The 23,435-nt window shown below is 46.3% G+C and overlaps 2 protein-coding genes and 1 long non-coding RNA gene across 6 annotated transcripts in view; 2 read left to right on the forward strand and 1 right to left on the reverse strand.

The window, feature by feature from the left end:
* KLHL36 (kelch like family member 36) lies at positions 17–18,041 on the forward strand. 3 transcript variants are annotated; one of them, XM_021408994.1, is made up of 5 exons: positions 17–206; positions 2,757–2,838; positions 7,128–8,201; positions 9,051–9,208; positions 14,806–18,041. In XM_021408994.1, the coding sequence occupies exons 2-5, from the start codon at positions 2,779–2,781 to the stop codon at positions 15,359–15,361; spliced, it is 1,848 nt and encodes a 615-aa protein (XP_021264669.1). In that variant the 5' UTR covers positions 17–206; positions 2,757–2,778; the 3' UTR covers positions 15,362–18,041. The 3 variants fall into 3 exon arrangements, with proteins under 3 accessions (XP_021264669.1, XP_021264668.1, XP_021264670.1); XM_021408993.1 differs by lacking the exon at positions 17–206 and adding an exon at positions 2,100–2,256; XM_021408995.1 differs by lacking the exons at positions 17–206; positions 2,757–2,838 and adding an exon at positions 3,143–3,377.
* Positions 18,328–23,024, reverse strand: LOC110404579. Of its 2 annotated transcripts, none has more exons than XR_002442326.1 (4): positions 22,821–23,024; positions 19,954–20,092; positions 19,311–19,404; positions 18,328–19,227 (listed from the first exon to the last, which is right to left on the reverse strand). It is a non-coding gene; the product is annotated as an uncharacterized LOC110404579 (long non-coding RNA). The 2 variants fall into 2 exon arrangements; XR_002442325.1 differs by having other exon boundaries at positions 18,328–19,232.
* Positions 23,083–23,435, forward strand: part of USP10 (ubiquitin specific peptidase 10) — a 46,581-nt gene continuing 46,228 nt past the window's right edge. Inside the window, exon 1 of the mRNA XM_021408992.1 lies at positions 23,083–23,239. Coding sequence (XP_021264667.1) covers positions 23,219–23,239 — 21 coding nt within the window. The 5' untranslated portion in view covers positions 23,083–23,218. The remainder of the gene's footprint in view (positions 23,240–23,435) is intronic.

Raw genomic sequence — 23,435 nt, forward strand, 5'->3', positions numbered from 1 at the left:
CGCGGTGATGCGCGGAGCGGCCGCCGGTGTGTCGGCGGCCCGCGGTGTCTGTGTAGCCCCTGCGGGAGGAGGGGGGAGGAGGAGGAGGAGGAGGAGGAGGAAGGAAGGAGGAGCTCCGCGCAAGATGGAGCAGCGGCGGGGCCCCGAGCCGGGCCGGGCGCACGGCAGGTAGCCGAGCGGGAGGCACGGAGCAGCGCGGCGCGCAGGTAGGAGAGGTGCCGCCCGCCGGGGCCCGGGGATGCCGGCACTAGCGCCGTGCTGTGCGGGATGCCGCGGCCGCCCCCGGCGAGCAGAAGCCGGGCGAAGCGCTCCCGGAGCCGACTCGGCACCGCGGCCCGTGGGAGCCGGGCTCAGGGCGCTGCCGGCCGCGCGGGGGGACGGGGCCGCGGTGCTTCAGGTGCGTGTGCGGGCGGCGGTGCGCGGCTCGGCCCCATTCGGATGCGGCGATCTCCCCCTACCGGGCTCCGCTTCTAGTGCTGGAAATACGTACATCCGTCCGTCGGTCCGCTAAAGGGACACAGTGATTTTCAGGCACAATGGTGAGGGCTGTCTGCAAGGCTGCGCTGTGCGCACACGGAGTGGATCGCACCAGATGTTGTGGACCAGAGTCTTAAAAACTACTCCTTGCACATCTCAGTGAGAATCTACCAAACCCGGGGCGTTGGATTTTTGCAATTTTTATTAAAAAAAAAAAAAAAAATCATTCCATGATAAAAAAAAGCATCCCGTTTCTTTCAGAATGTTTGCAATTCCTTTACAAAAAGTTTACAGTTTGGGGGATGTCGATTATTTATTTCTCCTCGACGCGTGGTCTGTATGGCTCGTAAATCTAAAGCTTGAACAGTTAAACCTCATTACCAGCCAGCATTTCCAGAGACCGCGGGGAAGAAGATGGCCGTGTTAATTGCAGGACACCTCATTTACTGCCGTACAGCGTGCAGCCCCGGTCCTGCCAGCAGTTTCTTGCAGGCTCCCGGATGATGGGAGGTTTGCTGTGGAGTCCGGGCCCCAAACACGAGCTCGTTGCTGCAGTGCATCGCTGTGACCAGGATGATGTCATAGGGAACAGAGCAATCTTTCGGAAGTCGGCACCAGTGTAGGACACAGCATCTGGGTGCACCGCGCTCCATATCTGCCCAGACTGTAGACTCCAGATGATAATACAGTCACACATTAATAGGTCTGAATTTCGATCGATTTTCTTTTGGAACTGTCTTTCGGAGCACATTTTCTTTTTTTTTAAAGCCTTTATGCTGACCATTAGCCGCTCATACTTATTTTTTTTTTTTTTCTTAATCTGCTTTTATCGTCCTTTGGCACTCCCTTACTGCTATTTATACTCGTACCAACTGGCCGTCCTTGTCTCCCAGCTTGTTCCTCAGCTCCCGATGTTTCCTGGGGGAGCGCTGGGTGACCGAAATGTCATTTCCCGTAGAAGGAGAAAAGTTCAATCTCTGCCAGCTCTGCCGTGACCCAGTAGCTGGAATGTTCGAATTACATCCATTAGGAACTTTGTAGTTCGCACTGTATTCAGCCCCTCATATTAAATGCATACACACCTTCCTCATAGGACCAACCCCCTTCTCTTTACCCCTTTAACACGTTTTAATGGATGTTTTCTTTCTTTTAATGCATGGAGGAATAAATATCGTGCTCAGTTTCACCAGGTGGAGGGGAAAACACCTGCATTTCTGGCTTCAGCGAGCCCTGATGCAGGAGTTTGGAGACTTCCAGCTTCTGGGCGCGGGTCGTGTCGCCCTGGGCAGGAAGATGTTGGTTGGACTGGATGATCTCGGCGGTCTTTTCCAACCCTAACGACTCCGTGTCCCTGGGCAGGCAGGCTGGTGAAGCACGGACATGAAAGACAGCTCAAAGAACTTAAAAAGGGAACGTGGGCTCCCTCGGGAAGAGGCCTCCGGCAGCCGGGTGTTCTGCTGCCCCAAGTGCTCAGGCAGGGCCTCGCCGCGGCCAGAGGCAGCGGGGCAGGCAGGCCGGCTTTGCTGCAAGTCCCGCCCCTGCAGCAGCCCGCCGCCATTTGCTCGCAGCCGGGGTCTCCCCGCCCGCCCCGGGGCTGGAGCAGCCGAGGCCCTGCCCTCCGCCCGGCCCCGTCCTGCCCCGTCCTGCTCCCAGCGCCCGGCCCTCAGCCCGCTCCCGCCCCGCAGCGCCGCCCGCATTTCCTGGGCGAGCCATGGCCTCGCGGGGCGGCTGCGCGGCGGCCGGCGGAACGGGGCTGCCCCGGGGGAGCGCCGCGCTCTGGTAACTCGCTCCTTCCTCCTCCCCTTCCCCTCGGCCCGGCGGGCGGAGGCCTCGCGGAGCCGAGCTTCCTCCGCTGCCCTCCCCTCGTAGGCGGCGGGGCCGTGGCAGCGCGGAGGCGGCGGGGAGCGCTCCCCGCGCTGCTGCTCCTCCCCGCGGGGCTCGTCCTGCCGCCGGGCCCCTCGATCCCCGGGCCGGGGTCGGCGCCGCCGGGGCTGCCCCCGCCGAGGGCGTCAGGGTCCGGAGCCCGGCGACGTGCCCGGGGGAAGGAAGGGTCCTTACCCCGGGGAGCCGTGACAGGGCCCGGCAGTGCGGGTGTCAGCGCCGTGTCATCAGCGTTTCACGCACCGCTCTTTGGTTCCGCCCTCTAGCACGCACCCAACTTGTTGGCACAACGAACGTTGATAGAGCGAGGAAGGAACGTGCGATACACAGCTGCATAACGTTGTTGTAGCGCTTCGAGGTGCACCGCTGACAACTCCTTTTTTTTGCCTTTGTTCCAGAAGCTCCGCGGCTCGGCCCGCCATGGAGGGCACCAGGCAGACCAGGATTTGCCGCCCGCACAAGATAAGCGAGTCCTCGAAGGTTGGTGTGCGTTCTGTGCCGAAAAGCCGGCCACAGAAATAAGCGGCGGCGTGCGTGAGGGGTCCCTGCTCCATGGGCTGCTTGGGAGGAGAGCGAATGCTCTGAGCATTTAGAGAGATGTGTGGGAGCAGCCGTACCTGCTCGCACAGCTCTGAAATAACAAGTTGCTGCCTTGTGGGTTTTTTAAAAAGAGAAAAAGCAGCAGCAGCAAATGGGGATCTGCTCCTCATGACTCATAACTTAAAAAAGAAACGCGCATCATCACAGCACAGGATTTTTCTCTGCACCAAAGCTGCACTCATTAAATGAGATTTATGTGGGGAATCTTACGCATTGATCCATCTCACAAAGTCAAAGCTAGGATTGCTTTTCAGATTGCACCTTTGTTTTGCTGAAGACGAGAGCCTTGATCCCGCGAGCAGTCGCTATCCTGCTGAACTCGGGATATTTTCTTAGGTTTGCAGAGGTCATTTTCTTTGTATGAGATCTCTGAGGAAATCCATTGGTCCTAGTGGGGAATCTGCAGAAGGCCCCTTCAGGTGAGCCTAAGACAATGACCTAAGCGTTGATAAGATGTAACATCAGCAGTAATTGTTATGTGCACTTCATTTCATACCAGTGCCCGCTACTGCTGGGTTCTCGTGTGAGCGCTAGGTTGCAGGCACTGCAGGGTGTGAACCTTCCACTGCCAACAGCTGCTACAGCTTTCAGTGCCCTGATCTGTTCTATCAAAGTTGAGTGGGACAGATCTCATGTTCTTCTGCATCCCTGGGGAGTCCCGGTGCTGCTCTCACAGCCTCAAACCAATTAGATCCTTGAATCTGAAACCAATTAGATTTTGAATCCAAGAAGTTCCAATTCTAAAGGCTGTAACAGCAAATGATAAAAGCTGAACAGAACAATTCTTTAGGTGCATCCCTAGCAATGTGATCTTTTCCCGAGTGCTGGACCTGCCTGCCATTTACACGGTTTATTCTGAACATAATAATAATCCATCATATTAAAAATCAGTTAACTTGACAGCATTATTTTGTTGTCTGGCTTAGCCAACAGCTGTCACATTCTGTTAAACTTGGCGTTACTAGATAACGCTGAAGCTGTCCTAGGGAGTATAAATAGCTTGGGAGAGCTGTTTGTATTTATCATGAAATTTGCCTTGGTTTCGAAACGTGCAGCTCTCAGCTTATGTTATTTGCTCACTGTACGAATGGAAGTGCTAAGTAGCTGAAATGTGTTGATAGATTCCGAGTCCCTCCAGCGCCATGCGTAATTTTGTGCTGGGTTTCGGAAGTAGCAGCAGTTCTACACGGCAGCGAGGATTTGAGGAGGGCGAGTTGTTGCGTATGTTTGTGGCCGGGATTATGCTGCCACTCTACAGCTGGTGAAGTAAATAGGAGTCTCTGGCAACTCTTGCAGTCCGGCGTAATCTTGTTATGCACAGTGGTGCTATTGGGGAATATGAGAGGAATGATCAGGCGCTCACAGAGCCGAGGGAATATGTTTTCGGTTTAATCCGATCCCTTTATCCTCTGAGTCAGGCTCGGAGCAGTGAGGTGCCAGTTGTTGCCTGTTGTCCTCCGTCCTTCACCATAACTGCTGCAGATGTGCGGCTTGTCCTTCACTGCGATTATTCTTCTTCCCACCTCCTCCGCTCCCTGAACTCTGCTTGGGCATCTTCATTTCTCAAGCTAAGAAAAATGAAGATAAAAACTTTCTAGCGCTTAAAACTTGTATTTTTTAATGTTGCAGCTCTCTGGTACTTTTATTGTTCTGTGACAGTTACTTTGTTGTCCGTGCCGTAGTTGCCATTTTAAGTTCAGAGAAAATGATGAGGCAATGACTATGAGAAAACTGAAGAGTTTGGGCCCAGAAGGCTTCAAATTATTGAAGCCTCATCACTTGGATTGGTTTAACTCTGTGATTTTGTGTGTACAAAGTTACTCCAACCGAATGCCTTTGGGGAGCTTAGCCACTGTTATTTGGGAAAAAAACATAAGCAAAACTCAAGAGAAACTGCTTGGATGTCACTCTAAGAGCACCCGCTTGGGAAGCTACATCTGATAAAGCTTCTTTGTAGTTGAAGAATAAATGGAGAAGCAGCCAAAGCTCTGGGTGTATGCTGCACTTCCCTCTGCCCCTAAGAGTCTGCAAGTGCCGTGGGATTACTGAGTAGCCCTCCAGTTTTCCAGTTTGGTGGGGATGTAAAAAGCAAATTCTTATATAAAAGTTAAGTGCTGTGGGTTGGTTTGTGTGGATCAGCTTCCAGGTGAGAAGGTGTAAGCTCTCAGGGAACAGCCACGTCCCTTGCAGGTTCTTGCTGAGGCTGCCGGGTATACGTGGAGGGCTGCTTTTCTATGAGTTCAGGACCTGAATCTGAAAGTAAATGAGCACGCTCAGTTTTGCTACAGGTGCCTGCTTCTGTGTGTCGTGTTAGGGAAGCATGTCTTGCTGTATAGCTTGGAAATGCTGCTGCATGGCTAAGCCTTCTCTATTGCAAAACATTTGGTTATTAATTTGGGTTTAATCGTTGGCAGCCTGCCTGCCACTGTACCACGGCTGCTAAAAGGCAGATGTGGGAGGTCAGGCTGCCAGGATTGGCATTAGCTCTGGACAGCTGGCTGCCATCGTGTCTGGACAGTGGTGAGCTATGCATGTTAATCCTAATTATCTCATGTAAGGGTATGACTACCAAGTTACGTGCACAGAGTGCGTATCTTGAGTGAGATTTGCATACAGGGAAAGAACTTGGCCCCAGGACTTGAACTTTTCTCATCCAGGTGGGTAGAGAAGTTGTTTAATTGTGATCTAACCAACCCGCTAATGGCTTAGCCTGGTGGAAATAATCCTGTGATTTAGGCTTAGGAACCTGGCAGTGCCAAAGATGTTCAGGATTTCCAAAGCAGAAAGTGAGAATCCCTACCTAGGAAAGGAAAGGCTGAGTGCCTGGGTGGCTTGAAGAGACCTCAGGCCACGTGTGACTGTTTCCAGTGTAGGTGCAGACTGAGGCACCTTCTCAAGGAACTTCTAGGAATGCAGGCTGAAGAACTGGGCGAGATCCAGTCTTACAGCCAGAGCTGTTCAGAACTCATGTAGGTACAACATAAAGACGTGCTTCCTTTCTACCTCCTTTCATTTATTTTACATGTTCTTACAGGCTCTACAACTGTTTTGGATTTGGTAATTAAAGTTGGGTTTTTGCTTTTAACTTAACCTGGCTTTTATTAAGAGAGATCATCAGGTAACTGACTGTACCATAAGGCATTCCATTCCTTCAGAAGGAAGAGCCCCCGAGTGGTGTCACTTGATACACTGGCGTGACTAGCTCTTTCAGTAGGTGTTCAGCAGGACATTCAAGGGGTAACAAAATCACTCCATTTTGGTTCTTCTTAAGACTGCTGAGCGTGTGAGAAGGAAGGGAACGCTGGTTGCCTCCAAAGCTCCATGGCATGTACAGAGCAGTGGGAAGAATGCCTGGAGCAGAGCATTCCGAGAAGGGCACTTAACAGACATGTTCTGAGGGCATTTTCCACTTTCTTTAAATGGAAAATATTTAGCCGTGTTCATGACAACACATACTACCTGGGCCTCTGGAAGCATGTAGTAGTCCTATGGGAATAAGTTATCCATGTGTGGGTCTTTGCACATAAACAAACAGCTGTTAGTTTTGAATGCAGTGTGTGTGTCTGGAATAATAGGGAAAGAAAGAGAGGAATTTTACCCTAACGAGCTTACCAGTGCACAATCCTGAAAAGATTTAGGAGTGGGTAGCTGTCAAGTAAGCACTAACCCAAACAATACATGGGCTGAATGAAATGCTGGCGTGCTGCTGCATGTGCGTCTTCTGCACCAAATATTTAGCGAGTAGTTTAGTTGTGAAGAGCTCTGTAAGAAGTCATTTGGGGGACAGGAAAGAAAGGAAATGTCAGCAACGTATCTTGAAGACAATGAGTGGAAGAGTTGCAGAAAATTAGCTCTGTGTAAATCATCATGGAGGGAGCTCGGATGCAGCACTGTGGAGGGAGCAGGAGTGAATTATCACTGAAAGGGGCAGTAGGAAGTGGTAAGAGCCTGTGTAGGCCATTAAAAGCGAGGGTGAGGCTCTTGGGCTTATCTTGTGCTGTGTGCCAACAGCTTCAAATCAGAATTTGTTACACATGTGCAACACAAGTCACTTCTCTCTTTCTTACGTGTGAACGCATCTAATGGGAAAACGCGTCGTGAATTCTGAAATTTATCTCGATGAGGATAACACACCTGATCCTACGTTGTTTTTTTTTTTTTTATTCCAGGTGTACAGATGGGATGACCACTCCAGTCTGGTTCTTCAGAGTCTGAATGAACAGAGGCACCGAGGCCTCTTCTGTGATATTGTCCTTGTGGTGGATGAGCAGAGAGTCCCTGCCCATCGGAACCTCCTGGCTGTTTGCAGTGACTACTTCAACTCTATGTTCACCATTGGTATGCGAGAAGCCCATCAAAAAGAAGTTGAACTTTTTGGAGCCTCTTACATTGGTCTCAAGGCTGTGGTGGACTTTCTTTATGGCAGTGAGCTGTCCTTGGATGGAGGCAATATTGATTACGTGCTCGAAACAGCTCACCTGCTGCAGATCTGGAAGGTTGTGGACTTCTGTTGCGAGTATCTTGAGAATGAAGTCAGCGAGGAGAACTATTTGTATCTGCAAGAGCTAGCCTCTATCTACAACCTGAAGCGCCTTGACTCCTACATTGATTCTTTCATCCTGCAGAACTTTGGCACGCTGTCTTTCACCCCGGACTTCCTGCAGAACATTTCCTTGCAGAAGTTGTGCCAGTATCTGGACAGCAGCAATGTGCAGCAGGAGTGTGAGCATGACTTGCTGCAGGCTGCCTTGCAGTGGCTTACCCAGTACCCAGAAAGGGAGAACGAGGCTTACCAAGTTCTGGATAACATTCACTTTCCCCTGATACCTAAAAGCGATCTCCTCCATCGAGTCAAGCCTGCTGTGTGCTCTCTTCTTCCCAAAGAAGCAAACTGTGAGGGCTTCATAGAAGAAGCAGTGAACTACCATAACAACGTCACTGCTCAGCCAGTGCTGCAGAACAAGCGGACAGCTCTGCGAACCTGTGAGGAAAGGCTCCTCTTTGTTGGGGGGGAGGTTTCCGAACGGTGCCTGGAACTGAGTGATGATACTTGTTTCCTGGATGTCAGAAAGGGGCAGTGGGTGGCAGAGACCCCTCTCCCAGCCAGACGAAGTCACCACTGTGTTGCAGTTTTGGGAGGCTTCATCTTCATAGCCGGAGGCAGCTTTTCAAGAGACAATGGAGGGGATGCAGCTTCAAATCTCCTATATAGGTATGATCCCCGCTGTAACCAGTGGATAAAGGTGAGACTTAAGCTGTATTATTTCTCTGTATAAAGTTCTTAATGTTCAGAGTGTTTTCATCTTTTTGGTGGAAGGAAAGGGCTCATTAGAATAGCTAATGTGGCAACACTTGGAAATGGAGAAATGAGTTATTTAAGCGGAGAAGCAGCTACTGGAATCTTTGGTGGGATTGTTTAAATTATGCACGCAGCTAAAGAGTTTGGGGCAGATTTTCATCTTCACTTGGGAGCTGGGTATCTGACCGGTACAATTCGTGGTCAGTGTCCACCTGCAACTCTTTAGGTAACTTTTGGAAACAATGCTACAATATACTTAGAGGGGATTGCATAGTACATCTTTTCTGAGCAGTAGCACATACGACTAAACAAGAAACGGGTCTGGTGCAAAAGAAGACATCTCTGATATTTGCCAGATATTTCCGTGCTGATTTAGAATGACTTATTCACTTACAGTCCTGCTGTAAAACCCTGCAGCCAGTGCAAGACCTCTAAAATATCATATTATTCCTATGGTTTGAACCAATCATCCTGTGAGGTTCAATTGGGTTGGGTTTTTTTTGAGTGCTTCCAATACACGCTACTTGCAGAGTTTGGGAAGGTGGTCCATGTAAAACTGAAACATTTATAGAGTAAGGTTTATCTCAGATGCTTCCTGTTGTCTCCTTTTTTGTAAAGAAGTGCTATGTAACGTGCTCCTGCAGGAAAAACTATGAGTAGTTTATGGATATAATGGATAAAAAAAAGTAGCTTTTCAAATAAAAGGGAAGAAGCAATTATCCTCAGGCAGGAATACACATTGTCAGCTTGCTTACTAGATGTCTGAAGATGCCAACGTGTTATTTCTTGGCAGGTTGCCTCCATGAGACAACGTCGCGTGGATTTCTACCTGGGAGCTATCACCGACATGCTGGTGGCTGTTGGTGGCAGGAATGAAAATGGGGCACTTTCTTCAGTGGAGACCTATAGTCCTCAGAAGGATTCGTGGTCCTATATAGCAGGCTTGCCAAGGTAACCGGGGTTTAAAAGCTGTCCTGTGTTGGAAGAATAAAGGAAGCTTAAGTGATTTTACATGATGAATGGGTATTCCTAGAAGGGAAGGAAGGGGCAATATGACCAGCATGTTATCACAGGTAACAAACCATATCAGCATGTGTTACTTGAGCAGCCATCTCTTCAGGCAATGTGTGTCAATGAGTTTGACTGCTTTTAATTTCTGTCCTGAGGAACATCTGAAGAATGGAAGGGAAGAGATCCTGTAATTTTGCTCTAATGTTCTTGAAATGTTTTTCCTGAGTTCATTTCAGAGGCACTGCTTAGATGTTGATGGAAGCCTTTTATAATTTCTTTGGCCTTACTTTGTCACTTTGGAGTGATGGTTGTCCTGTAAGGTGTTTCTCTCTGGCTGCTTAGATTGGCTGTTGCAAAGGAACCACATTTACCTGTATTTCAAATACCAGCTAACTCCAGCAGATGTGACCCCTGCCCCACATGTGCAGCGTTACAGACCTAGCTGCTTTGCTTCTGGGAGGCTTTAGTGCTGCAGCTGAGTTCTTGTAAGTAACAGCAGCTGAGGATACTGAATCAATGTTTGTGTGGTGACTTTGTAAGGATGATATGGTAGTGTTTCATTTGCAAACAGCTATTCAGGTTTTGCAGTGCTTCAGTCTTCAAAGTTCTAAGGGTGTTGGCCGTATGGATGGTATTTTTGTGATGTCTGCAGCCTGCAGTACTTGCTTTCTTAGGATCGCTGACAAGATGCTTGCAAATTTGATTTTAGAGTTCGTTTCTTTTCCTTATTCCCCTAGTTGCAGAGCCATTGGCAGCCACTGGAGGCACAGAAGCCTGCTGCCCTATTCTCTTTTGGGCAGGTGCTGCAAAGCAAGTCTGATCCAAGCTAACAGCTGGGCCTGAGTGCTTTGAAGAAGCAGGATGCTTTTTCTGTTTCCTTTTGCTCACATAGGCAGATCTAGCAGTTGAGTCTAAACACCCCAGTCTTTCCTGAGAGGCTTCACATGAGAGTATCTTTAGTTCCTAAGCCCTTCTGGTCATTGGGATGACCTGTGAGACCGCAGTAACATCTCACAGAAATCGTAGCACAGCTTTTTTTTTTGGTAACATTTTCAATGAAATATGGATGTGACCTGACTGCATTTTGTGTTGCTGGAAAAACGCTTAGTTTAGGACAGGAATGGGTGTTTTTCCCAGCATTTTAAGTGGTCCCGGGGAAGCTTGCGTGGTTGGCTTAAGGCGAGCAGGCTGCAAGCTGTCTGAAAAGAGGCCGTCTTGTCTGCGTGTTCCTACCAGTACCTCTGCGTTGGCTTTGAGAATTTTGCAGCTGCAGCATTTAAAAGTGAACTTTAGTTTGGGAGAGGTTGTTATTTTTTTTTTTATTAGATTGCCTAGGCAAAAGTTCCCCTCATGGGAGAGATCCCGCTTATGTTGACTTAGCCGGCTGATAAACTGCAGGGTTAGGCTGTAGTACTGCAAATACTTTAAGTTATTGCTGCCTCTCAAAGAAGTAGTTCTGTGTTTTCTCCTGCCTGCTCTGTCCTGTTCCTTCATGCAGGTTGCAGAAGGCAAAGTCAGTATAGAGGTGAACAACAGAAAGAAGCATTTCTTAACGGAGGGACAAAACAAATGTTGCTGGGGCTCGAGGAGAGGTGTGACTGGCAGTTGTGGAGGGCTGCAGGACGGGTTCTGGGCAGTCCTTTGCTGACGTGCTTCAGTTGTGTTTGCTGACAGCACTGGAGGGGTGAGAGACTTGTCTCTGCACAGCCTTTTTGTTTCCTGTGTTCTGTCATCTTCCCTCTGAAGAGAACATCTGCAAGTTTTTGTCCTCTTAGGCACGTGGCCACCAGAAGCAGGCACCCTGCCCATGGCTCTGCTGTTGTCTCTGCCTGCTCTCAGACGAGGAGTCGTCCTCCAGGCAGTTGCTGGAGTGAAGGGCTCGTGTTAAATCATTCTGGGGTGCTGGCTTACATAGTTTGACTTGAGCTGTGTGATATTGGACTCTCAAAAGTTGTATTTGTCAAAGATTCTACTCTGAACATACATAAAATGTAGTAGGTTTTTTTTGTATACAGCCCTTGGAAGGGTTATAGCTTGCCATGGCAGAGGTTGCATCCTTGGTGTGCAGGCCTCCGCTGCCAAATCCTACGTCCATGTTGCTATGTGCAGGAACAGGAACACTTCTCTAAGGAAGAGATTTTCAGGCTCTCTTTTCCTCTTCTTCCCCCCCATCCCCTTCCCATCCCAACATGGTCAAAACAACGTGTTGTTTTCCCTAACCACATTCTTGAAAGGAGCAAAGCTGTTTTGACTGAAGTAATGCTGTCTTACTGGAGAAGAAAGCACAGCATCTCAAGGCAGATGCTTAACATGGAAAACTTCAACCACGCTACCTAAATGATGGACCTTGTCCAAGTCTGCTACAAGCGAGACCTAAGTCTGTTTCAAGTGAATTTTGCCTGAATCTCATTAGGGTCCTGTGCTGTGGGATATCTTTCCCGTTCTTAGGAGAGATCCTGTATTTTTTATCCACTTCCCAAGCTCTTTGGAAGCGGCTGCTGACAGTTTCTAGCCCACAAGGGAACAGCAGTGACGGACGAGTTTGGCAGAGCAGAAGTTTGTGCAACGTGTTCTCGTGTTGAATGGACTTTGAAAAAATCTGCTGTAGACATCAGTGAAATTAATTGAGTGGCTCTAGGTTAAAGTTTGGCAGAACAACTGAAAGCAGTTGTGTGAGGAAATGTGTTGGAACAGGTTAATAAATGATGGTGTCTGTTCTGCTAGTTGTGTCGTGAATGATCTTGCGTGGTTGCAACAGGTGGACATCAAGACTGAGCAACCACAGCTCGCCAGGACTTTGCTTGGAGTAGGGGATTCCCAAAGCTGTATCAATTTAGGCCAAGTGCGTGGGGTTTCTTCTGCTTAAGAACATAAATTGTAGATAGTACTCACCAAATGGTGTTACTGTGACAGAAGCTGTAATTTCTGCAGCATTATGTCTGGGAAAGATTCAAAATTGGCAGTTGGCTCTAATAGATGTTCTGAATTGAAACTTCTTTCCCCTTAATGCCTTTATCTTTTTCTGGCCACTCTTATAGATGATGCTGCCAAAATACTTGCTGCTTTCTGTCAAGGGATGTCTGGACCCATGGTATTGAAGTATCCCGTTCTGCTGCACACTTAGAAATACTGCTGTTTAAACCACGGGGCTTATAGAAAGAATTCTTATTGATTTGTTTTCAATTTGTGCAATAGGTTTCATGCAGTTTCTATTAATGTAAAGCTGTGTATGTACAATTTTGAACGATCTTTTTGTATGTCAGGCTAAGTGAAACACCCCCAAGCTATTTCAACAGGTAATTTCCCTATATTGGAAAACGACAAATTGATGGCCAATTTTATGCTTCAGATGTGATTGCCTCTTTCAAATTACTCGTGTAGCTGTTGCAGTTCACTGGACGTGCCCATTGATGAAGGCAAAAAGGAAATGTAGCTGTCTATGCTAGACTGCCTGCATGTGTTTGAGAGGGGAGTGCCTGTTGCTTGCTTATCTGTATAGAATTCCTCTTCTTTGGTAGTGTTGGAAATAACTTGTCCTGCTTCTCTAAATGTCACTGAATTTTTTCTTAACTTATGATCTATTTTTTTTCCCAAATGTTATCCATCCTTCTTTCCTAGATAGATACTCTACCTTTTAAGACCCATTCCTGTGTATACAGAGAAGCAAAGTCTGCAGCATCCTGATTCTATGCCACCGGAGACTTATGCTTCCAGTTCTTGTCCCTAAGAGACCACACACAAGGTAGAGACGCATCTATCTGCATTACACCTGCCACAGCATTTCTGGCAGGTGCAAAAGCAGGAATGCGTGTGCTCAGGGAATTTCATGTCAAATAGACATACCAAACATGAGTGTTATTCTTCCACAGTTAAGCAGATTGTGAGCTGTGGCATTTTTGAGTTGAGGTCCTTTTCAACCCAGGCCATTCTATGATAATGTCTTGTAACTATGCCTTAGTCCTTTCCTTTTTCTTCTTTTTTTGCTTTTTCTGGGTGGCTAAGAAGTGGTATCATTCTGAAGCTGTCTCTTGAAGGTCTGGGCTGGTGATCAGCCCTTGTTGGCTGCAGCGTCTGTCCTGGCCACTCAGCATTCTTAGGCCAAGTACGCCAATGATTGTTCTGTTTCTTGAAGTAGGAGCTTGCTAATAAATCTGATTCAGACGCTGGTCAGGGATCAGAAGCTTTGGTAGGCATACAGAATAATAAGCATCTTGTAGCTTTTCTCCGAAGTATCGTGCTTTCAGGGTAAATGTGGGTTTTCTTTCATTCCACCTTTTCTCCTGGCATAACAGCACTTGGCACTTACATGGAAGAAGCTATGATACAGTTTGTGTTGCTGAGACAAACTATTACCTTACAAAATAAAAACATCTTAAGGTTCTATCCACACTGAATTTTGAGCATGTTGAGGCACAGTTCAAAAGCATTCCAGGCTCAAGTAATGCTAGCGTACATTTGTCTGCCATAGAGGTTGAGTTGTTGAGACCTTGACTACAAAGGATGGTAGTAGGGGCTCATGAGTGCAGCATGAAGTGTATATTGTTCTGCAGCCTTGTGAGTATTAAATTGTTTGGGCTCTTTTTATCAATATGTCATCCAGTTTGCTGTGGCTGGTACTGCAGCTCTCCTTTAGAAAAGGAAAGAGGGAAGAAAGGCATGTGCAGGAAGGGTATGTTCAAGGAAGCCAAGGCTGTCCCTCACCTTAGAATTCCACTTCTAAGACCTCAAAAGGGTTTGGTTAGAAATATCTGAGTGTGAAGTTAAGAAAAGCCTCAAGAATTAATTTTGTAGCAGCTTTGTTATGGCTGATCAAAGAGGTTTTCTCTGTGCCCTGTGGAAACAGCATGTATGAAGCTGGTTTTTATCATCTTGTTTTGCCTTACTTGAAAGGTGGTCTGTGATTGATTGAAGCTTGTTGCCTTGTCTTGGGGTGACCAAAGAAGTTATCCCCTGTTCAGCAGGAGTGGTAGAGCAGCAGGTGGATAGCTCATGGAAAGGACACTACTTGTATCATGACCATAAATAAGTGGGGTTGTGAAAATCAGCGGGCAAGAAACGTGATTAATGATCCCCAAAGCTGTGGAAGGGGAAGGCAGCAGTAGTTCTGTTGTTGGTGTTTCTTGTTTAATCACTGCTGGTCAGTCTGAGAGGTATCATGATTATTTCCTCTTTCTGTCATAGAATCCCTTGCTGAGATGTGGATTTTTTCCTTTCTAGTACTTTCAGTCTGATCCAACCCAAGCACTGCAGCAGGAAAATGGGAGTGAAGGCCGTGGCAGCTAGAGCAGGATGGGTTACTGCTGTTGTATGACACACTGTAGAGGATGCCTTTACAACTGGTTGTCATACCTTAGTGCTCTGCAGTGCAGAGTGGAGCAGTATGAATAGGAGCAGTTACTGGGTAGCTAACAAGAATAGGAATTCTTCTGTCTTTAGTTACTCTTTATTTTCTTCAGACCTGGTTCTTGTCAAATGCTTGTGTATTTTGCTAAGATCCATAAGTACTAAGTCGGATTGTTTCTGTTTGCCTGTCCTAGGTTTACCTATGGCCATGCTGGAACAGTCTACAAGGAATTTGTGTACATTTCAGGTGGCCATGATTACCAAATTGGCCCATACAGAAAAAATCTGCTGTGTTACGATTACCGCACAGATGTCTGGGAGGAGAAGAGACCGATGATCACTGCCCGGGGCTGGCACAGCATGTGTACCTTACAGGACAATATCTATTCTATTGGAGGCAGCGATGACAACATAGAAACCATGGCTCGTTTTGACATTCTGAGCGTGGAGTCATACAGCCCTCAATGTAACCAGTGGACCAGAGTTGCTCCTCTGCTGCAAGCTAACAGTGAGTCAGGGGTGGCTGTCTGGGAAGGCAAAATTTACATACTTGGAGGCTACAGCTGGGAAGAAACAGTCTTCTCCAAAACAGTCCAGGTTTATGATAAGGAGAAAAATAAGTGGTACAAAGGAACTGATTTACCCAAAGCGATCGCTGGTGTGTCTGCGTGTGTCTGTGCATTGAAACCCAAAACAGAGGACAAAAAGAAAAAGACAAAAACAAAAAAACATCAAGATCGAGGAAGATGACTGCTTCTGGATAACCACCCTTTAATGGTGGACTCCAAAAGACCCTCGTATTTATCATTTCTTTCTAACTTTGATTCTTTATTTTTCTTTTTAAATGGGGGGGAAAAGGTATCTTCCGAAGCCTCACAAATGTACAGTTGAATGTGTTTTTTGGATTAAGCTCGTGTTTAAGGTAAAAACAAGAAAAAACAAAAATCTCTCCTACTCTATAAGGGGTGATGTGGCAAGAGAGGTTATGCTGATCTCCTGAATGTTAAGGGTCAGTCTCTGTCACCTGTGGTTCTTGGCATTTTCACACATATCCTATTATACCAACATTTTTAAAATGAGGTTGAATCTTTGGCTGGGATTATGATGTCAAAGGTGAGAGGCAGAGTAGAAAGTGATCGGTTTGAAATTATAGACCAATTCGTGGGAGTTCAGAAGCTACTGCTAAGAAGAAAATGAAATGGATCTTCCATGTTGTAAATCTTGAGGTTTTTTTTTTTTTTTTTTTTTTGTAACATTAAATTCCATTTACAGTACATTCTTGAGTTGTAAGTATCAGATTTCTGGAACATTTGAGCATTTAAAGAAAGTATTTCTTTAGGTGAATGCTGGTCAGATCAGCTTGAAGAACAAGTAACTCCACTGTACTCTTTAGATTAAGGAGGCCTTAAAGTGTGGCCAGAGAATAGATGGAGCTGGCTTGGGCTTGGATTGATAGTGTTGTGAACTTTGACATCTGGGGAAGGTGAACTGAATTTTGCATCCTTTGTTGCGACATTTTCCCTATCCAGACACAAGAGCAAGATTTTCTTGGGCTTTAAAACATGCCCTGCAATGAGGAAAAATAGCTCTATTAAAGCAGAAGAAAAAAGATTTGAGGATTTGGATGAAAACTGTACAGTTTTCATTGAGCTTTAAAGCAGTTGGAACTGGAGGAGTTTGCCATGAGTTTGGGGATTCTTGAATAGGGCTCCAGGGAGTGGGGAAATGACAGAAGGATCCTGTAGGCGAGCGCGAAGCAAGAGCGTGTCCTCGCCCAGCCCTGCCAGGCTGTATGAGCTGGGATTTGCTTCGTTTCACTTGGAGCTCGCAGTGATCACAGCTGGTGGCTGTGGTGTGAGCAGGGGCCCATACTGGACTTGTCTTCTGTCAAACAGCAGGCTAACTGGGATGATGAATTGGGCTTTGGTAATCCTGAGGAAGAGAAACTTGATTTTTACCTTGGCTAACAGCTCATGCTTTCCTTGTCTTTCCAATTCAAACTGGCTTTTTCTGAGAGTTGCCTTTTCTGATCGGTTTGGTCAGGATTCCAAGCCACGTTTCAGCAGGCTTGCAGGAGAAGACCTTCCCCGGCGAGACAGTTCCATAGGAAGAAAACTAAAATATGCTCAGGACTGCATTTGGGATCCAGACAGTGGGACCGAACTGAAAATTGTCTGTTAGATCCTCTGTCTCCTGCTGTTCTCTGTATACCAAGTAAAGAGATTTCTGACCCAAGTGTTAGTTCACCCTCTACAAACACAGCTGATTCTGCTGTAGATAATAAAATTCCCCGACTGTCTGGCCAGCTTTCAGGCATTCACCCTGGGGCATTTTACAAATGCACCTCTGATTTGCAAGGAGTTGATCACCAGCAATCTGATACAACCACTTTAGTTACTGTAATAATGCCAGGCCACAGATTAATATTTCTCCTTCCCAGAAGAGTAAGATTTTAGAAACTTTTTAAAAACTTTTATACTTTTTATAACGCATTTTGCTAACTCAGTCTTGTTTGCCATTTAATATATTAGTTAGTATAGGAGCTGCTGCTCTCTGATTGTGGCCCCGTCGTTGCCATCAGGAACTCGTAACTGGATGGATCTTTTAGTCTTTGTGTGGTTGGTTGGGATGTGCTGCAGCTGTCAGAGCAGCATCTACATTCTCAGCATTGTCAGGCAGTCAGCTATAATTGTAACCATTGTACGGCCTCTTCACCAATAGTCCAGCTCGCCAGACGTGCTAATAAACACATTTTATTTTCAGCCACTGGGGATCTGCTGAGTGGTTTAGTTTAAAGTTCTGCTGGGGAAGTATTGATTATAGTTTTATATGGTTTTTCTTTTGTTTGGTTTTTTTTTTCCTCAGTCCTCCTTTCACATCTTTCCTGTGCACCATAACCACGTATTGCAGATTTGCCTTTTTCTTTCCATCCCGTGTACATAGTTGATATCCTGCTAATATCCTGCCATGCTCCCTGGTTTTTGTTCATGGGATTTTTGGTGTTGGTTTTGGTTAGTTGGTTGGGGTTTGGGTTTTTGTTAGCAACTGTTTACCTCGTTCATTGGAAAACACTAAGAAAACATTTTTGCACTTAATGTCATTTGAAGCTCTTGTAATTTAGAGAACTCTTAGTTATATTACAAGAACTCCTTTGTATTGAAAAAGGTACTTCTGAATAAACTTCTGGAGTGCAAAGAAGTTGCAGGTGTCTTCTTAGGTGCTAAAAAATGATTCAAGAAAACTAGCTGAAATGACTTTTTGGAAACTCCTTGAGGTTTTGGTTTTCTTGGTTGTTTAAAAGAAAAAAAACTGAAGTAGTTGATCTCATTTGCATTAATGAATTTGTTTTAAAGCCTTTGTACACTGCATGAGGTAATCATTTTTTTTTATTCTAAAACTAATTAAAATTTGGTTATGACAAACTCATTAATGAGTTGTGGCAATTTTTTTTATATATCTAAAATCCTAGCTATGTTGACTGAGAGCTATTTAACTTTTGGGGACATTTTCATGCCTAAATACAGCAGAAGTTTCAAGGACTTTCTTTGTTTTTGTTAATGGGTTGCTTGTTACTGTATTTCCTCTGCCCTCCCACCCATTTAATTGTGTTTGTGTAATACATTAATGTCTGGAATAAAAATAAATCCAGCTTAGAATATTGTATTCATAACTGTCTGACTTGTGGATTGATTTAACTGATGTTTTCCTTATTGACAACTTGGAAACAAGTAAATTTATAAATATTTTAGTAATTATTTGAGGTGGCATTGATAATGATGGAAGCATTTCAGTAGGCAGGAGCTAAATACAACAATTGGAAGTAGAAATGTAAATTCCTTGGCTAATCCACCTTTTCTGCATCGTGCTCCAAATCGAGCAGTCAGAAATTAGTTTTTGCATTTTTTGCAATGCTTACAAAAGACCCAATCCATTTTATAGTGCTTTCAAAGACAGCGTTTAATGGGGAGCGGGTCAACGCAGTTGTGACTTCATAACATGAAACTTAATTGCATAGGCAGAATATAACCTCTGTTCTCATCAAAGTAAGCTTTACTGTTCCTGGTCCATTTATCCTCTTTTCAGAGAGGGAAAAAAAAAGGTTATAGATGAGTATGTGACGTTCCTGCTATTATTAGAGGTCGCTAGGGTATCCTACCTGTTGTTGGTGTAAGTTTCTCCCATGATTAAAGCAACAAGTGATCACCATTCACACCTGCCAGAGCCACGGCAGCACGTGATGCTAAAAGCAGAGCCTGGCAGGGTGTCCCTTCACTATGGACACTGCGTGCCTGGACCTGGCTCGGCATCACTTGGGAAGTGGTAGGAGCCTGTTAAGTAAGAGCACATCGTGCTTTAAAATAACTTGTGGTGCTGATCTGCTTTGTGAAATCGGTGTGCTGCAACTTTGCACAGATGAAATGGACAATATGTACAAATGAACGTCTGCTTTCATTCTCGTAGTCCGAACAGCCCTCTATGCATTCTTAGGATGGGCAGAGCAGAGGCAGGATCCTACTGCTCTTACACGGTCAGCCCAGCTCCAGCACCTGAGCATTCCACAGCATTCATCCATCCACTTTGTACAACGTTTCTTGTCAGGAAGCACAGCTTTCTTCCTGCTCTGGGGAAAAATAACTGCTGCTTTACCTCATTTTAAAGAAGGCTCCTGTTGCCAAATTCTGATGAAAGCTCATTTTACCTGACAGAAAACAGCTACCAAAACCCTCTGTTTCTCTCTTCCCCCATTTCCACCATGCAAGCATCTTGGCATCAGCGTGTCAGGGAGCTGCTGCCTGTTAGATAACAATGCTAACGTTAGATAACAAAAATCCCTTGGGACACCCTGAGGAAAAACTACGCCATGGTGTGAGATGCAGTTGTTTTGAAAGCTTGAGAAAGAAGTATGAAATCTTTTTGTTTTCAGGCTGAAATTTTAAATTGAGAAAAATGTGCCTGAGTGTGTGTCTTTTCTCTGTAAGAGATCAGACTGCTTTCTTCCAAGTACTGGTGTATTTTATGTGCTGTTTTGGATTCAGTATTTTTGAGTGATAGCAAAAAAGGGTCTCACGTCCAGAGAATGTAAAGAAAGAATTTAACACTTAGTATTCTCTCATAGAAACAATTTACCTTGCAGAAAAAAAAGAAAAAAAAAACAACACTGTAGATTCTAATTGTGATTCTTAGCTTGCTAATTTGTCTTAACTTGTTGCTCAGATTTTTTCTATGGGGGGGAAAAAAAAAAGGTTGCAGGACAAATCTTACTTTCTTGTGTTTGTTTCTTGTACCAATTCACTCCCCATGGATGTAATATTGAGAAACCTCTTATGACTTCGTGAACTTACAGCTTTGGGTCGTCTCCAGACATGGTCAGAGCAGACACACGCCTTGTCCAGGTGATGATGCTGTCTCTGCAGTGCAGGTTTGTGCATACACCAGCTCCAGCTCCCTCCGGTTTCCTTCTCCTTTCTGCCAACTCCACTCCTGAGGAGAGACACACAGTCCAGTATTAGGTCTGTTGATGCCAAATGCATTTCTTAGCATCACATGGGCTTTTTCTGGAACTCCATATAGCTTTGGGGTAAATGTACCTTTGATTTTATTTTGGTGAGTTCAGTGACAAGGAATAGAATGTGAAAGGAAAGTAAGACAGAGAAGCGCAGGTTCTTTGGATACTGCAGCCCTGAAGTAGACTATTGCATGAGAAGACAGAAAGCCCGTATTTAAGACAAGGTTGGATAAGGCACAAATAATGCAGCCAAAGGGTCTGCATAGATAACTGAAACACAAACATATTGAGTCAAGCATCTACATGATCTATCAAAGACTTGTCCGGGCTTGAAAATTGTTTCGGGCTAAATTGAACTAGTTTATGCTTAACTTCCTTCCATCAACAAATGAAATGCATTTGTAGCAGTTTTTCAAAAAGTTTAGGAATATGGATTTTGGAAGCAAAGTTTTGTTAGTGTGTTTTTAGAATAAAATGTCACCTATCGGTGCCCTGTGCTTCCCTACCAGTAACCATTCCTGCTCTGCTGCCCTCTTGCTTTCCTTTGGTAAATTCTGGGTGTCTGGTGCTGGCCTGGGCAATTTAGGTCATGGGAAGTTCAAAATTCATAATCATTCAGCTAGCACGTTTCAGCACTCGTGATATTCTGAAGTGTGATGCTTTGGGAAAAGCCTCAGGAGTGACCGCCCAGCAGAATACAATCCAGTGCACAAGCAGCTGTCCAAAAAAAGAGGTTTGACAACAAGGACCTAAGCGAGTTCTACAACAGAAGGAGAAGAGCTTTATTAAGGCTGTCAAAATGTTTTATTATAACCATTAGCAGCGAAAGGGATCTGCTTCAGCAGAGACTTCTGTTCCTTCTTCGTGAAGCACTATATCATGTAATTACTTTTGTGCCCCCGTGACTGCAGTGAAAACAGCCGGATTTACCTCTGGCAAAGTTCACGAGGTCTCTGTGGACCTGGGGAAGGACTGTCACAGCTGTATGTCACAGACCATACTGATGACATCTCTGTGGATATGGACCTAGGGTGGGCTGATTTTCTATTGAAAACTTACAACACAAGGAGCCAATGGACCCACAAGCAGAAGCAGATGAGAAGAGGTGCAATGAAAGTGCTTTACACTATGCAACTGGATGGATGGAACTGAAAGAGCTTTCTTCCCAACGCCATTTTTATGCCACTTAGAGGCACGAGGCTGGTACCAGTATGGAACCTCAGACTCCTGGCATTTCAAGTAACGTTTCTGATTCCTAAAAACACAGCAGCCACACATCAGACAATCCTTTCTGATTTCCACAGCCATGACCTTCATTTGTGATTCATCAGTTTACAAAATAATTGTCAGTAGCACGTTTCTAGGCACATTACTCTGTGAATCTAAAAACGGCAAAAAATAATGATGAGACAGAACCAAGGAAGAAACTTCCTGGCAGGTACAAGTTTCTTTCAAAGCAATGCTACTGCGATAAAACTTACCAAAAAAAAAAAAAAAAGTTACAAAACACTGTGATAAAATTTTAACAGACTTTACATTGAACCTGTATTAAGATAAAACTGAGGGTGTTTTAGGTGCTCCTGAACTGTCAGACAGTGACATCCTTTCTGCCCACATGTCACTTTTCACTGTCAGCAATGGCTTTCAGCAGTACTGGTGTTTGAAACAAGTGGTTTCCAGGTGGGAAGCTCTGTTTTCATTGGTTTTTTCAGCAATTGGAATGAACAACCTTTCCAGCAAAAACTGTCAGTTTACTTAGGCGGTGCTGTGGGCAGAAGGGAATTTTGCCTTCAACCACATGAGCTCCTCCAGGATTTTCACTCCATTATTTACCTTGTAAATTAGACTCCTGGGGGGAAAGGGGGTTACAGATGTTTGAAATGCTATATGCAAAAACCCTGTGTGTTTGTCTCCCTTTTTTGTTTTTCTCTTTTAATATTAAACAGCCATTTTCACTGCTGGTTCTCCGCCTTAGGACAGAAGAGCAACACTTACTAGAAACAAAAGAAAGGGAGTGGTAGCAGGGCGTGTCAAGAAAAAGGACAGAAACTGATACAGAATAGTTTACTGCGGTTCCTTCCCATTCCTGTCACGAGCACACACGAAGTGCTGCGCTTCACAAAATGAGAGCCAAATGTTTTTATCAAATAAAGAGAGGGTGATGTTTTCTTTGCATTTCTGGAGAACCTCAGCCAAAGCCATACAGTCATCCCCTTCAACTTTCAGCCACGTTAAGCTTTTTCTAACGCTCGCTCCCCAGCTGCAACGGACTTTTGCAGGATGTACGGGAAAAAATATGGAGTAAATTAGTGATAAATTTGACAGATTCTCGCCTGGGGAGACCCAGCATTCAGTTATGACTCAGCCTTGTCAAAATCATGAGATTAGCTTAGTCACTTGAAGATTTTTTTTCCAAACAACCGCTGCCCTCATTCCCAGTGGGTTATTTGGGATGAAGGCTTTTGGTGCTTGCACCTCTGGGGCGACGCCGGGCACGCGGCCTTCAGCCAAACGCAATCTGACGTGAATCCAAGTGCCTAGCTGTTGAATTAACTCCTCGGGGCAAACCGGCTGCTTTAGCATCTGCGTTTTTCCAACGCTGCTCCCTGAAGCAGGGGCTTATTCAGCTATAACCACTCCGTCCCGCACAGGCAGGAGCCGAGCGCTGCCCGCAGCACTCCAGCCACGAGGCGCTGGGCTCACCCCTCAGTTCGGGCCCGCCTCATGGCTTCTCGCTCGCGGCATCTCCCTGCCCCCAAACGACGCCTGAGGGCTGAAGGCAGAGCGTCCTCTCTGCCTCGCCCTCTCAGGAGCCACCGACTCAGCTTCCCGCCACCCGCGCCCCTTCCTCAGGGTCGTCCCGCTCCCTTCTCAGCAGCCACCGCGCATGCGCGCCCACGACCCGCCACAACCGCCCGCCGAACACGCATGCGCACAAGCTCCACCGCCCCGCCCCGCCCCTCCCCTCTGGAGCTGTGCGCAGGCGCAGTGCGTGCCGCCTGCCCGCCCGGCTGGTGCGTGCGAGAGAGAAGATGGCGGCGGCGGGGGCAGCAGCGTGAGGCGCACGGGAGACGCCGAACTCCCCACGGAAGCGGGCCGTCATGGCCGTGAACGGCGCCCAGGTACCGGGCGGTCCCTCCTTTCCAGCCTCGGGAGCACCGGAGCCTCCTAGGTGGCTCTGTGGTGTGGCCGGGCCCCGCGGCGGGGCTCGCCGAGGGGGGGAGCGTGGTGGCTGGGAGTAGGCCCAGGGTGATTCTGCAGCTTCATTGAATCTCCTCGGCGCGGCGGGGGGGGCCACGCCGGCAGCCGGGCCCCGCC

This window comes from Numida meleagris, chromosome 10 (genome assembly GCF_002078875.1).
Source record: "Numida meleagris isolate 19003 breed g44 Domestic line chromosome 10, NumMel1.0, whole genome shotgun sequence".
NCBI lineage: Eukaryota > Metazoa > Chordata > Aves > Galliformes > Numididae > Numida > Numida meleagris.

Bases quoted from the DNA above. Each gene is read 5' to 3' on its own strand.
- KLHL36 (XM_021408994.1), top strand. From the start codon at position 2,779: ATGGAGGGCACCAGGCAGACCAGGATTTGCCGCCCGCACAAGATAAGC. The intron at 2,839-7,127 runs GTTGGTGTGCGT...TTTTTATTCCAG, and splicing joins AGATAAGCGAGTCCTCGAAG to GTGTACAGATGGGATGACCA. The intron at 9,209-14,805 runs GTAACCGGGGTT...TGCCTGTCCTAG, and splicing joins TATATAGCAGGCTTGCCAAG to GTTTACCTATGGCCATGCTG.